The sequence below is a fragment of the Notamacropus eugenii genome, chromosome 1, assembly GCF_028372415.1.
Source record: "Notamacropus eugenii isolate mMacEug1 chromosome 1, mMacEug1.pri_v2, whole genome shotgun sequence".
In the NCBI taxonomy this organism is placed as follows: domain Eukaryota; kingdom Metazoa; phylum Chordata; class Mammalia; order Diprotodontia; family Macropodidae; genus Notamacropus; species Notamacropus eugenii.
This window is the reverse complement of record NC_092872.1, coordinates 12,905,301-12,921,584: the sequence shown is the minus strand read 5'-3', so window position 1 is coordinate 12,921,584 and position 16,284 is coordinate 12,905,301. Positions and strand designations below refer to the sequence as shown.

The following is a 16,284-nucleotide window of genomic DNA, read 5'->3' as shown; positions in this document are numbered from 1 at the left end:
CTAAATTGCTTTAAGAGTGGCTGGGAGCTCATTTTAGGTATTTCAGGGTGGAATTTTTTTATCTTAGCATAGTATTTAAAATGTCTTTCTGGTGACAGTATTAGCCATAAGACAGGGAGAGATTTGATATAGCAGTGCAGCACTTAGCAAGTGCCTCAAACATAGTAGGTGCTTAATAAATGTTCACTGAATTGAATATATATTTTGGTTATGTAAAAAAAAAGTACAATAAGATCTTATTGGAAAGCTTGTTCGCTTATCAGACTCATTTCTAAAATCTTCAACAATATATCGTGTTTTTCATCATGAAGGGAGAATTCTTAACTTAAAACTAGAGATAAATATATTGATTAGGAGTGATGATTAAGAATTTGACATCTCTTTCCTGCCTTATTTGGGGAGAAGAAGCCTGGTTCCATTCCCTTATAATTTTGTAATGTTGCTATTTATCTTACATTAGTTTCCTTCAGTCTAAATGAACCTTAGTATCCTGTCTCTTCCTCATTCAACATGTAAGTAGCTTGTCCCTAGCACAGCACATTCCTTTCTCCAACCTAAACCCCTCCAACGGTCACTCAGTAATATTCTCTTCAGAATTTCTAAGTCAGAATGTCAAACCATGGCTAACTTTATCCCTGACTTACTGTTTCTCTTTTTTCAGCCACAGAAACCCCTTACCATGAAGTGCAGCTGTGAATGGCCTCATACTTGTATCCTGTGTGAATGTAAGACATCTGTCAAGCCTCTAGATGTTGATACTATGACATTAAAGGAACGAATTGCAGTGTTGGATTCTGGCTTCCATCCTATTCTCTCACTTCCTCATGGTGAGTAGGTCCCTTGTAATTTAGAAACTGGAAGAAGTCACTTGCTCATTTTTTCTCCCTCATATGTCTTTTCTCTGTATAAAGGTCAGAGAAATTTCTAGCAGGATGCTTACTTCGAGGGATGATATCTAAGCTCAGCTTTCTTGTACCTCCTAAAGACAAATGCACAAAGTAAAAGAACATTAAAAGATAAAGAAAAAAAGAAACCTTTTAGGAAACAGAACAGAAAAAAACAAAGACATGAGAAAGCAAAAAAAAAAAAAAATACAATGAGAAAAATTCTTTGGGGTGAAATTTTAAAATGAGATGAAAACTCCAGAAAGGGAATAAAACAGACTGCTACAACTGGTACCCTCCTAATAGAGAAAATGAATGTAATATATGATATTTAGAGATAGAACAAAATATATTAAGATCTGGTGTCAAAAAATTAGCAGTTCTTTCAATGATTTCTAAAGAGGAACATAAAAACTATTCAAGTAAAAAAAAAAAGATGAAAATCTAAATGAAATAGCAGGCTCTAAAGATCGTATTAAATGGGCAGAACAACAACCAAAACCTTAAGTTGGAATGACACACAACAGCGGGGAAGATGACAGAACTAGAAAAGGATTTCAGATCTCTATAAACAAAAGCAGTTGATCTCAGTGAGACAGAAAATTATTTGTCTCCTGGAAAACACAAATTAAAAGTTTGCCATATTCACGAAATCATGCCAAAAAATTGCTTTGAAATATTGGAAAAAGACACCAGAGTGCGAATTAGTAGTAGACACCGACCTTGAGCTTAATGCCATTGGAAACACAGTTCAGTTCACTAGCATCAAGCACAAAGTCTTTCAAGCAACCAGGAGAAAGCAAATTACAAAAAAGCAGCTACCAAGTCACATTGTGCAGGAAACACACGTAAAAGAAGGCTGCAATTCAGAACATGAAACACAAGGTGAATCGTCCTAAACCACAAGGTTACTCATCCAGCAAATCTGAACGTTCATAACCAAAGGAAAATAGGATTCTTAATTGATGTCAGAAATCTTAAGTCTTTTCTGATGAGAAGTCCAAAACTGGACAGAGCATTTGAAATACAGATTGACCAGGAATATAAAAGTAATCTAAAGTTGAATTCAAACCCTAAATATACTAGAAGGAGCTTTAAAAAGCTTTTGTGTTTTTAATTTACATCTCTTTTTTATGCCCAGCTAGTTATAAAACTGTATATCCTTTGATCCAGCAATACTGCCATTAGGTCTGTATTCCAAAGGGAACCAAAAAAAGAGGAAAAGGATCTATTTGTACAACAAGATTCGTGGTGGCTCTTTTTGTGGAGGCTAAGAAGAAGAAATCGAGGGGACGCCTATCATTTGGGCTGAGGTATATGAGTGTAATGGAATGCTGTTGTGCTGTAGCAGATGATTTCAGAAACAACTGGAAAGACTTACATGAACTGACACAAAGTGAAGTGAGCGATAGGAGAACATTGTACACAGTAACAGGAACATTATATGAATATCAGCTATGAATAACTTAGCTATTCTCAGCAGTACAGTGAGCCAAGACAAATCCAAAGAAAATGTTCTGAAAAATTCTGTTCACATTCAGAGAAAGAACTTGCTTTAGTCTGAATGCAGATTGAAACATAGTGTTTTTGAGTTCCTTCCTGCCTTTCTGTCTTTCTGATTTTTGGTTCAAGTTTTCTTCCACAAAAAAAAACCAACTAGTATAGAAATATATTTTACATGATTGTACATGTATGTAACCTACATGAGATTGCTTATCATCTTAGGGAAGGAAGGGAAAATACAATTTGGAGCTCAAAAACTTTTTTTTAAAAAGTTAAAAATTGTTTTTAACCTGTAATTGTGGGGAGGGAGAAAATAAAATGTTATTTAAAAACTAAATGAAGAATCATGAAGTGGACATTCCCTTTTTCCACAGAGACCTCTCCACCCCCCCTTCCCCCAAACCATCTTATTTTTGTTAGCCTGTGGACAATGATCTTATTTCCTAACTAGGCAGAAATGTCCCAGGTTTTGTATGGTTGTTGGCTGAATATAGCAGTCCTAGTCAAGAAGTCCTAGGTGAAGAAGAGGTGGATTCAGATCACCACTTGCTGACTGTATAACCCTGGGCATTCTCTTCCTCTGTAAAATGGCAGTAGTAGTAACTGTAGCACCTACCTCACAGGGCTATTACGAGGATAACATTAGATCATATTTGTAAAACTTGAAGCCTTACACAAATGTCAGCTGTAGTTACAAATAACAATACAATAAACTGACAACAAAGGAAAAAATAAAACAAAGCCCGGAGCAGGGGTGGTCTAGATTTACATGTAGTTTGAGAATCATTATTTTTTAATAACAAAAGCTAGGAATTTGATGGGTAAATCACCTGAAAAGGTCATATATAGATGTGTTGTATATTTGTACTTACGGAATCGGAAAGTAGGGTAGAAGAATACTGAAGGAAAAAATATACAAAAAAAAGTTAAATAATATTTTTAAAAGAAAGAAGTTAAAAAATTATTTGGAAAACACAATAGGCATTTCTAAGCCTGAGAGACATGGGGTAGTATGACCGCTTTGATGTGTGTGCGCATTTTATTTATATATATGTGTGTATATATGTATATATATATATACATATATACACATATATATATATATATACATAAACACACAGATACAAATTTTATATAGAGAGAGATACAAATCAAATTCAGTGTTCTGTATGTGGTGTGAATGATAGAGGGGAAGGAGTTTGGTTAAGATGGGATTATTGCAAATAAGCTTTATCTGTCTTTGATGTTAGCAGGAGTGGTTTAACAGCAAAACAAAGTTGGTACCTTGTGCATATAGAAAAGATAAAAGTAAAATAACAAAAAAGTTTAGAAAACAGAAAGAACTTTCTAATTAAAAGAAATATATTTAAAGACTAAGAACTCATGCAGATTGAAAGTGAGTGGCTGACATAAAATCTGTTATATTATCTGCCTAATCAAAAAAAAGTGAGAGTTTGATCTTAATTTTAGTTAAAGCAAGAGCAACTTCCATTCAGAGAAACTAGCAAGGACTCTACGTTATGAGTTAGAAGAAGCATAGATAATAAAACATGATGAAGTGACATTTATTGCTTTGGCAAAAATTTTGCAAAATTATCCTTAGCCACAGAAGATAGGATTGTTCACTTAAAAAACTCTAGAAAACCAAACAAAAAAAAATCAATTAATATCCTCAGTAAAGTAACAGTACATAAAATATATTGACCAAAAAGTATCATTTCTGTATATTACAAGAGGAAGTTGCAGTTCCGTTGAAAGGTAACTAATAGATATTTCTTGTAGAGACAAGAAATTGGCCAACTCTGTGTTGTCATATGCCCAAGAGTAACAAGAAACATGATTTCATGGGTTATTTTGTTCTTGTGTATTATAGCTAGGGTTAGCAAACTGTGTTGGGGCTTTTGGCCACAGCAAGCCCCCCAGCTGTTTTCATAGCAGCACATGGCAAGGTGTGCTAATTAAAAGTACCTTCAAAAAAGACCATCATGAAAATGTAGTTTATATACCACCATCAGTTGCTGAAGACAACTGATGTAAAGATAGAAAAATTCTACAACAAACCAAATAATGCCCTCCAAATTAAGTCAGAGTTTTCTGGGGTAATTGGTGGCTTCAGTGCAAAGGTGGAGAAAAATGAATATGAGAAAGTGTAGTTTCGTGGAGTGAAAGAGGCCAAAGTCTATCAAAAAAAACCTGATATTCTTACATGGTAAAATCTTTAAAATAGTTAGTAAGTTCTTGACTAAAGAACACAATAAATTATATTTTAACCAACAAGAAAAGGCTTATAATTAATATGGGAATTAACCCTGACTAGTCAGTTATCTGTGTAGTTAGAACAAGACTTAGTTTGTCATTTTTTTAATTTAAGAAGAAAGAAAAGGAATGAGAAACAGATGGCATACAATTGAAACAGCTTAATCCTGAACTAAACAAGTAATGAAAAATGAAAGATGGGAAATTGACTGCAGAAATCATATTGGCACTGACCATATTTTTATTCTGAAATTTAACCGGTGTAAATTAGTTGCCAATAACGGGGAGACTAAAGGAGTCCAGAGAGTACCTTAACAGTTGTCTGACTTACTTGTCAAACAGAAATGCCTGCCAAAAGCAACACCAGATTAGAATAGAAAATGATTTGTAAAGTCTTACAAAGAAGGGTTATGAATAATTATGAAAAATATTGTTTCATAAAACAAATAATCAGTGCAGGGTAAAATTGAAGAAAGCTTGGAAAGATGTCCAACTAAGTAAAACCTTCATAAGGGCACTCAAGGATAAAAAGGAAGGAGGAATACATACAGAAGAAAATGGAAAATGATTGCAAAAGCCATGATAACAGTTTTTTCTACATCAAGGTTAGGAGGAACTACCATTGTTGGATCCCAACATCAAAAGTCCTGGATGTGCTTATAGAGGTAGAAATGATCTGAAAAGAACAGAAATGGAGAAAGCAACCAGATTGAACAACACATGTGTGAGGGCACTGGGAAATTGTTACAATGAGGTATAATTATAAAGGAGGGGAATGAATGAATAGGAACTTGGGAAGTTCTTACTATGTATCAAGCACTGCACTGAATGCTGGGGATACAAATAGGAGGGGAAAATAAGATAGTTCTGGCTCTCAGTTCATGCTCTAATTTGCATAGATAGAAGCATAGAAAGTAAGATTCAGCTGCAGGGTAGAGGAAAGGCTCTGAAGTTCTGTGGATTCAGTGGAAGGGAAGATGGCAAGGCTCCTTAAGATATATCAGCAGATGTCTAGGGAGTGTAAAGGAGAGCAGAGAGTAAGACCTGGGACAGTTTAAGATAGTGACAGGGCTAATGGGAAGACCTATCGGTTATTCCCTTCTCATTCAAACAGTGAACAGTCAAGCAGGTGTGTTCTAAGTGCCCCAGGGGTTGGAAGTAGCGTTAAGGGAAGACAAGGGGGTAGTCCGCACCCCACGTGTCTGTATGTAGGCTGGTCAACCTGGAGTGATGGGAGTAGGCAAAGAGAAGACAAGGAAGATAGCACCCTTGATAGTTGCAGGTCTTTCCACTGCCCAGCCAACCCAGATAGTAACTGGGAAGTTGCCAAAGGTGAGAAAAATAATTGGACTTTTGTTAATGAAAAATCATCATGAAACTACTGATCTATATTCTTATTTTGCCTTCTATCCAAAATTTTGTTAGTCATATATATTTATATACAGCATGTGTGTCTATGTATGTACAAAATTTGAAGGCATCTTTGATGAAGGTACTGGAGAAAAAACCTTTCACCAAGAGGGTTTTGTTTTTCTTTCTTTTCGGTGGGGGTGGGTGGGTTGTGAGATGGAGAGATGGTTTCCATTCAATGAAACTAATAAAATTTTATTAATCAGTATGTTTATCTGTAAAATATAGTACAAATGGACAAGTTGGATGAGTCCTGAGCCGAATGGAAAGGAGAAAGTATAGATTGCCTTTGGAAAATTTCAGAGCTCCTTTACTGACTCAAAACTTCACGTGAAAGAGAAGACTTCTTAGGCAAACTTAATATAATATTCTCCATATCGTTACTGCATGCAGTAAAGCATGCAGTACAGCTGCCTCTAAAGACTTCAAAATTAGTACAACACAGAAAATAGTAGAAGCACCCAATGGGTTATGAACAGGCTGTAATATGTAACCAATGAGCAGTTGCAAAGAACAGGATCAAAAGGCATAATTTAATAATCGTATGATAGGAAAAAAGATTAACTGCTCACATGGTGACTTGGTCACATGGTTAAAATCATTGTCGTCTCAAGAAAAACTAACTCAGGTCCAGCATGTGGGTTGGACTCCTTGTGGTCTACTTGTACGTACAGACAAGAGTCCCATAGGCAGGGCAGGCACGAGAGAACTCCTGAGTTGGAGGCAGAGGCATTTGAGCATTTTTAATAAAACTAGGAAGGAGAAATAGAAATAGAATTAAAAATTCTCCCCTTCCCTCATCAAAAATCATTTTAATATGTGTATTAACCTACCAAGGCATATTACAAAATAATTTTCAGAAAAATAAATGAAACTCTATATATGAATAGAGCCCATACATGGGCTCTATTTATTATGCCAACTTTTTAAACATAATTGTAAACCCAGTGAATTGAAAAAGCATTTATTAGCTGTTTACTATTTACAGGAGCACCTTGGGGGTACAAAAAGAAAACTTTTAAAAGTTGATTAGTAAAATAGATAAGAGTTGGGAGAAAAACCTCAAACTATATTATAAAAACAATAATCATCCAAACTATTTGACACTTGTAAAAAAAATAGAGAACAGTATGAACTGCTGATTGCAAGGGTACCAAATTCATCAAGAACTGTTGGAAAATTTTTTAATGTATTTTAACAAGATTTTTATTTTAGACCTACAGTTCATATTCTATACTTCCAAATGATTATATAACCTAAACATAAAAGGTTAAACATAAGGATTAGCAAGAAATTTTCTCTCTCTCTCTCTCCCTCTCCTCCCCTCCCTCCCCCCCTCCCCCCCATAATTTGTTTTATTTTCAGGTCTATATTCCCCATATCCCCCATTGAAAGACTAAGAAAACAAAGCCCCCATTACAAGCATATATAGTAAAAAGAAAGTAAATTCTTGTATTTAGCCATGTCCAAAAAAATTATGGCTCCCTTTCTCTGAGTCTCTCCCCTCTCTGTTTCATCCTTAGTGGTCTGGAGTTCTGGTTGGTCATTGTGTTGATTGGAGTTCCAAGTCTTTCAGAGTTGTTCATCTCGACAATATTGTAATTCTATAAATTATTCTCCAGGATCTGCTCACTTTATTCTGTAACAGTTCAACTAAGTCTTTACAGAAATCTCTCCATCTGTTTCCTTCATCATTTATTACAGTACAATACTCTTCGCTCATACATACCATTCGTGTGCCATAACTTGTTCAGCCATGCCCCAGCTGCTGGGCACCTACGGGCAAAACTCTGCATCAGTCCAAGGAGTAGAGTAAATTAAGAAGTAATGTAGACAACTTGGATGACATAAAATTTAAAAACTTTTGCAGGGACAAAATTTGACTTGAATAAGGAGATAAACAGCTGAATGGGGTTAATTTTTGCATAAGTGCAAAGTTTGTGAAATATGTTATTGAAGATATGTAATGAGTTGACAGATATATAACACAAAAAGACATTCCACCAAATAAATGTGGTCAAAAGAGATGTAGTTTTCAAAAGAAAAATTGAAAACTATCAGCAACGATGAGAAAGAATTTTCCAAATGACTACTAAGAGAAAATACAGTTTTGCCTCAGCCCCATTCAACATGTAAAGATAATAGAAAGGAGAAGTAGTCAATGTTTGAGGTGCTTCAGGAAAACAGGCACACTAATACATTTGTTGGAGCCATTGATGGGTACATTTTTTTCTGGAAAATATTCTGGAATTAGAAAAATGGGTCAGTGAGCCCACTGCTAGGCCTATTGGGCACATTGACCATGAAGCCCAGATACACAAAGAATGACCCAACATATATCAAAAGACTCATAATACACTTTTTATCATAGCAAGAAGAAGAAATAAACTGTGATATGTAAATGTAGTGAAGTATTTATCCTGTAAGAAATAACAACTATAAGGACTTCATACAAATAAGGAAAGCTATATGTGAACGAAGTAAAATGAGCAGAACCAGGAAAACAGTTATACTGTAACCACAGTAATGTAAATGAAAACACAAAAAGCAGGCTAAACTCTAAGTAATCATAATGGCTAATCTTGGCTCTGGTTAATATGCTGCTCCCACACAGGATAATGGCAAAGGACAGTGGTAGTGGACATATCCACTGCATCACTGCTTAACTTCTTGTCTTAGTTACAAGAAAGGACTCAATGTGTTTGGGAGTAGGCAGAGCAGTGTGTGTGTGTGTGTGTGTGTGTGTGTGTGTGTGTGTGTGTGTGTGTGTGTGTGTGTGTGTGTGTGTGTGTGTGTGTGTGTGTAGTAAACATCAGTGAAACCTTTTTTGTTGTTGACATAAATCAACTAGTCTAAACACAGGAATGCAAAGAAAAATTTCGGTGAAAACTGGGTGGAAGTCTAATGGAAAAGTTTTTAAAAGCAGCTTAATAAATGGTTGGTTATATCTCTCACAGTTATGGATGGAGGATGAATTTATAATCATCTTTGATATAGAGAATACGTTTTATTAAAAGATTGTTTCCTTCCAGGCTTTGCACATGCCTACAGTCTCTGGTACTGGAGAGACTAAGGCTGGTGGATTCGTTTGAGCAATAGTGCACTAAGCCATCTGAGTTGTCCACATGGTCTGGCACCAGTATGGTGAGCCCCCCATAAGCAGGGGGCTACTACCCTGCCTAAGTAGAGGAGAACCAGCCCAAATCAGACACAGAAGAGGTCAAAGTTCTCATGCCAATACATAGTAGGATCCTGCCCATGAATGACCACCACACTTCCAGCATAGGTGAGATAGGGAGATACAGTCTCCAAAAGAAAAAAATTACTTCATTTTACACAAATTCTCAAATGAATCTGTTATCTATTCCTGTACAGATAGGAATTATAATCCATCTTAGTTAACCCTTCCTGTCGGATTCTTGTCCCTCTAAGTTAACCACATGGACTACTTTCTGTAGTTCTTTGGACATCCCAAGTATGCCAGTGGATCATGCATGCTGTCCATTGATTATCCTTTGTCCTAATTACATGACCAACCCATTTTTTTATTTGTGCAAAAACTTTTCATTTTATCTATAATCAGTGAGTTATATAAAGATAAAAATGTTTGCAGAAATAAGAATAAAAGATGAACTGGAAAAAAGTCCTTGCACAAAAGACTTCTAATAAAAAATCCAATTTCAAGAGTCTATGAGGAATTGAAGAAAATGTGTAAGATTTAACAACCATTTACCATTACCAAAATGGTCAAAGAATATTAATAAATAATAACTCAAAATAAGAAATTTAATTTGCAGCCATTTTGAAAAATTCTCAGAATATATTAGTAATTAAGAAAGCAAAATAAGAAACTTTTATATCATTTCATTCAGCAAAATGGCACCCAAAAATGATTTAAAAAAATTTTTTTTATGTGATATTGGCTGGTCTTTGGGGAAATGGACACAATGATTAATTGCTATTGAATCTTTGAATTTGTTCAAGCATTTTGGAAAACAAATGGGAATTTGACAGTCTGTCCAGAGAAGACTCTTGTATAAAATTTCTCCTGCCTGGCTATTTGAATTCTAGGTATCTAGTCACCCATGAAGGAATTCATTATAATAGTTTTGCATTCAGAAAAGAATTAGATAAAAGGGAGCTTTTGTAATTTTGTATAATTGCACACCAGTGAATTTGTTATATTTTGACCATAGATACTAATTATAAAAAAGAATCTTGCAGACTAATTCCCAACATATGTTCATTTTATTGCTGAATATTATCCTTTTTCATGTACATAAAAATTATCTAATCTTTCCTCTTATATCTAGGTAGCCCTCTTCACTTGCACTTTGAAGCCCTTCTGAAAGAGGACCGACTAACCTATGAGGCTCTGAAAATGTCTACACTTATAAAAGGTTCACAAGTTCTCACAGCTACATACCCAGTGCTAACGCCATCTCTCAGCCCAACCAGTAAGTTCTACCTCATAGTACCTTCAGACTGACAGGCAGAAGGAGGAAATTAGTCCTCATCTTTTTTCCTACATAAACAAAACTACTTGACACTAATGGTTGCTTTTTAATCATCTTTACTATAGGAGTTAACTTATCTAAAGTCATGACTGCATTTCAAGCAAAAACAATTGACCCTTGACCATAAAATATATATCTTTGGTTATCACAACATTCTTCCTTTAGTTTCATCCCTGTTATATTGTGTGATGTTTTCTAGTTTCTTCTGAAGTCATTCTTTGTCCCTCATCATGACTCCTGCTTCACCTGATGACTTTCTCCACAGACCCTAAATATAACTTGAAAATCATCCTTCAGCTGTACCCAAAGGGCTATAAAATTGTACATACCCTTTGACCCAGAAATACCACTTCTGGGTCCATAGCCCAAAGAGATCACAAAACCAGGAAAAGGACCCACAGGTACAAAAATATTTATAGCATCTCTTTTTATGGTGCAAAGAATTGGAAATTGAGGTAATGTCCATCAATTGAGGAATGACTGAACAAGTTGTGGTATATGGATATAATGGAATACAACTGTGCTATAAGAAATGATGAGCAGGAGGATTTCAGAAAAACCCAGAAGGACTTACACGAACTGATGCTGAGTGAAATGAGCAGGAGAACATTGTACAGAGTGACAACCACAGTGTTCTAGGACTGACTTTGATAGACTTAGCTCTTCTCAGCAATGCAAGGATTTAAGGCAACTCCAAAGGACACATGATAGAAAATGCTATCCAGAGAAAGAACTTTGGAGTCTGAATACAGATGGAATCATACCATTTGCTTTTTTTCTTTTGTCGTTTTGTTCTTCTTTCTCATGGTTCCCCTCATTGATTCTAATTCTCCTTTACATCATGACTAATGGGAAAATAAACTTAATTTGAATGTATAAGAAGAGCCAGTATCAGATTGTGCACCATTTTGGGGAGGGAGTAGGAGAAGGAAGGAAGAGAAAATTTATAGAAGTGAATGTTGAAAACTAAAAATAATTATTTTTTTTTATATCATCCTTCAACTCTTAAGGCAAAATGCCATCCACATCCAGAGACAGAACTCTGGAAATGGAACACAGAATATTTTCTCTCGTATTATACTTTAGTTTGGTTTGTTTTTTCTCATCATTTCCCCTATTCGTTTTAATTCCTCTGTGCAACATGAGTAATGTGAAAATGTGCTTAATAAGAATATACGTATAAAAACTATATCAGATTACATGCCATGTGAGGGTGAGGGGAGAAAACCTAAGATTTATTATGAAAATGATTGTGGAAAACTGAAAACAAATTAATAAAACAACAAAAATCATCCTTCGGGTTTCTGACATTGGAAGAATAAAGTTTATTAGATTGTTGTGTTCACCCTTTTTTGAAGAAGACCATGACATCAGAGAAAGGATGACATGACTTGCACTTGACTTTGTTTTGAGGGAGGGAGGGCTGTGCAAGGTCCCCAATCTAACTTTGTCCTCCTGAACCATCTGGATCCAGTGACCAGATACTCATCAGGATGACTGGAGATGGCCCAGAATGCAATGGGAGACCTTGGCCTTTTTAGGCTGGCCTTTTCACGAACTCACTTAGGGGGAGATAACGCCCATTGAGTGAAAAGGCCTCTTTAAGAAGTGGTCAGGGAATGGCCCTTTTAATGAGCAAAAGAAAAAAAATAACTAAATCAAACTGGGAGGGAAACCGAAACTGTTACTTTTGATAACCAGCCTATACCGGTAGCTTGGGCAGGGACCTGTTCTTGTTGAATCTATTAGATACTGACTCCCACTGTCTCCCTTTCCCCTCCAGTTCTTTTTCCTCCTGCTTTTTTCAGTGTCTTCCTGTTTCTTGGCTCTTTCTCTACTTGGTACAAGCATGTCTTGTTCTCCTATGTCCTTGAAAAACCTCACTTTAAATTTACCGTGCTTTCAAGCTATCCCCTCTTTTCTTCTTCATTTTACTGCCAGACTTGTAAGCAGAAGTATCTGCTCTTGCTCTCCTACTTCTCTACCTCACTTAGTTTTCAGACCTTTGCATTTTAGTTTCCAACTTTACTCTTGTACCGAAACTATTACCTCAGAAGTTAGACACTATCTCTACTCAAAATTCTAATATCCTTTTTCAGTCTTCATCCTACTTCCTCCCTCTCTCCTTGCAGCTTTCTTTCCTAGCTTTTATAATATTGCCATATCCTCGTTTTTCCCCTGATCACTCAATTTAAGTATCCCCTAAGGTTCTGTCCTTGGCCATCCTTTTCTCTCCCTACAGTCTGTACCTCATATATTTTATTTACTCCCATGCATTCAGCTGTGCCAATGACTACCAGGTCTGTGAGTCTAGCTCTGATCTCCAAAGATAGGAAATTTAAATATGTCCAGATTGAGGCAGTATAATTGTGATATAGGTCCAAACATGGGTTCAAAGCTTTTCTTTCTTTTTTGTGTAGGAAAAGTACAATCTCAGCTGTACCGAGAAATGGTCTCTCCTTTTCAGAGGTGCCAGGATGCCAATTAGTGGCAAGCAAAGTGTTATCTGAACCTCTGCTGCTAGATCTACACTTTGGGATCTCTGAATACAATTATTGGTCAAGGAGAATGGAGGTGTGAGCCTTTAATTTTCCTGACTTACTTTGCAGCAAGTTTCTCTGATAAAAGTCTCATTTCTAACATGTATAGTGAACCGAGTCAAATTTACAAGAATGAGAACCATTCCTCAGTTGATAGTCAAAGGATATGACAGGTTTCAGAAAAAGAAATTCAAGCTATGTATAGAAAAATGAAAAAAATGCTCTAGACCACTAATAATTTTTTAAAATGCCAATTCAAATAATTCTGAGGTACTGTTTCACATCTGTCAGGTTGACTAAGACAACAAAAAAGGAAAATTACATATGCTAGTGGGCATGTGGGAAAAGAGGTACACCGATGCACTGGAGCTGTGAACTAATCCAGCCATTCTGGAAAGCAGTTTGTTACTATAAACAGCTCTTTTTGTGATGGTAAGGAATTGGAAACTAAGGCATGCCTGTCATGGAAGGGAAATGTAATTGAACAAATGAGTGTGATAGGATGCCGTTGTGCTATAAGAAATGATGAAGGGAGTGGCTTTAGGGGGAAAAAAACTAAGAAGAGTTATAAAACTGATGTGAAATGAAATGAGCAGAACCAGGGAAAACAAGTTTATAAGTAACAGCTATATTGTAAAGGTACCTTTATCACCTTTGAAAGACTTCGTAATTCTTATCAAAACAATGACCACAATTCCAGAGAACTCACAATGTAACATGCTTTTAATAGAGAACTGATGGATTTGGAGTACAGATTGAAGCATATTTTCTTCTCTTTTTCTATTTTTGGAAAGTTAATGCCATTTATTTTGTATGACCATACATATTTGTAATGAGTGTTTTTCTTGCCTTCTTAGTGAATGGTGAATGGGAAGCGAAGTTCAGTACTAGAACGAAAGTAAAATTGAGTTAGTGGGGAAATTTTTAGCTGTGATGCCAGGAACTATGAGGCAATTTGAGCCAGAATGAACATTTATCTGTGAAGTTATTGTAGCATGAAAAGGAGAACACCTTCTCTTTGGGTTTCAAAAATGAAAGCAAGAAAAAATTTGACATATGATTCTAGCCAACTGATATGGGTATGAGCTTCCCAGAAATTCAGGAAGAGTGTCATGAAAATGACCCTGGGGAAGATTTCTAGTCTTCATCTGCCTTCTCCTTTTCTGTCTTTATTTCTGACTTCTTCCCTCCTCCATACAGATGTGCCCAGGTCTTCCCATTCTTAAAAACCTTCATCTGATCCTCTCATCCCCTCAATTCTCTTCTAATATCTCTCCTCCCTTTCATGGTTTTTGTAGAAGAAGATGTCTCCACTCCTTGACTTGAGCTCCTCACCTTCTGCTCACTTTTCAGCCTATTGGTCGTGCTTCTGAATCTACTACTCAACCAAAATTGCTGTTTCTATGGCTCCTCATGATTATTTTGAACCATCAGATTTTTTTTTGCAGAGACATTCTGCAGGCCGTTTTGATTGGAGCTTTGTATTCTACATTTAGTTCTATGCAGTTTACTTCTGTCATTTCCTGCATTACTTTGTTCAGGTTTTTTGACCTTCCATATTCTTATATGATATGATGCTTAAGATGTTGCAACACATCTTGTCTCTATGATCAGCATGTTCTTCTCATAGGGGAAAGGAAGAGGGGAGGGGATAAGCATTTACACATATCTTTGATGTGCCAGGCACTCTGCTAAGTTCTTTACACATATTATTTCCTTTAGTCCTCACACAGGAACTGGGAAGGATAAGTACTTTGTTTTCTATTGGTCATTTTACAGTTGAGGAAACTGAGGCAAGTAGAGGTCAAGTGCCTTGCCCAGGGTTACACAGCTAGTAAATGTCTGGAACTGGATTTGAACTCGTCATCCTGACTGCAGGCTCAACACTCTCTCTATATAGAGGTCATGCATTCTTTTAAAAAAATTTTTTAATTCAATTTTATTTTCAATTTTACCCTCTTCTCTTCCCACATCCCCTTCTCCCCATTAAAAAAGTAAGAAATACAAAACCCATTACAAATATATATAGTCAAACAAAAAAACTTTCCATTCGCCCTTTCCCCCAACAAAGTATGTGTATGCTGCAGTCCATGCTCTGAATTTATCTCCTATCTAGCATTTTTACTATTACTCTTCTGGAATGGTTGTGGAACACTGTATTGATCAGAGTTCCTAACTCTTTCAAATTGTTGTTATCGTACACGTTGTGCTTCATTGTGCATCACTTCATAGAACGCGTAGGTTTTTCTGAAACCATCACATTCGTCATTTTTTTTTATTTTAATTTTTTTTATTTTTCATTTTTAACACAGTTTATATCACATAAAACAGTTCCAACTTTTGGTCAGGTGATACTTCTTTTAAAGCATTTACAATATAGACCACAAACGAATTTTTTTTTAATATTAACCAACTGAGACACAAATAATAGCTATGTATGCTAACTTCACAAGCCATTGACCTAATTGTCTCCACACTATTACTAAGAATTAAAGGATCCTAACTTAATGTTGGTCTAAAGTCCTAAGCCTAATAGCTTAATTTTAGACTTAACCTCAGATATTCCCCTACCAACAATCTATAATTGAATAGATCTGGTATAAAGCTTAGAAACTTTTTGACTATAGGAAATTGCCACTAAGAGTAGGAACATTACAGGGAAACAGTATCTCCCCAACTTCATGTCAGTTCCAGGCAGGAGTAGATTGTCCACTTGCATTCAATCAGGCTTAAAGTCTGCCAGGTGTCAGTGGAGAAATTGCGTCAGGAGAATCCTACCTCAGCCCAGGGCTGAACAGCCGCTCTCCTACCCTTCCCATGAGATCACCTTTTGCAGTTCATATCAGCATCTCACAGGCTTACTGGCATCATGGATTGGAGGCTCAGACTGCCCTTCTTGCTGTCCATACCTGGAGTTAGACTCAGAAGAACAGTCAGTTAATAGTCCCATAGATTCTTAAAATAGCAAGATCCAATAACCAGGTTTCAGATATGACTATAATTTCTCATTGACTAAGGAACATCTTTTGAGGCAAGTCTTATGTGGCTTACATGCCTTTCTATACATGTTCTAGTTCCTGATTAAATAACTATCATAAAATCAAGTTTACCATTAAAACCTTAAATTTTCCATCAATGCCAAATTTTACCTGAGGTTACCTGCCTCTAGAAAAC

General features: G+C 36.0%; 1 protein-coding gene across 4 annotated transcripts in view; it reads left to right on the top strand.

Annotated features, from left to right (window-relative positions):
- Positions 1-16,284, top strand: part of LOC140533818 (KAT8 regulatory NSL complex subunit 1-like) — a 139,572-nt gene that overhangs the window by 107,342 nt on the left and 15,946 nt on the right. For all 4 annotated transcript variants that reach the window (XM_072654115.1, XM_072654105.1, XM_072654094.1 and 1 more), the window contains 2 exons: positions 662-827; positions 10,367-10,510. In XM_072654115.1, the coding sequence (XP_072510216.1) occupies positions 662-827; positions 10,367-10,510 (310 nt within the window). The remainder of the gene's footprint in view (positions 1-661; positions 828-10,366; positions 10,511-16,284) is intronic.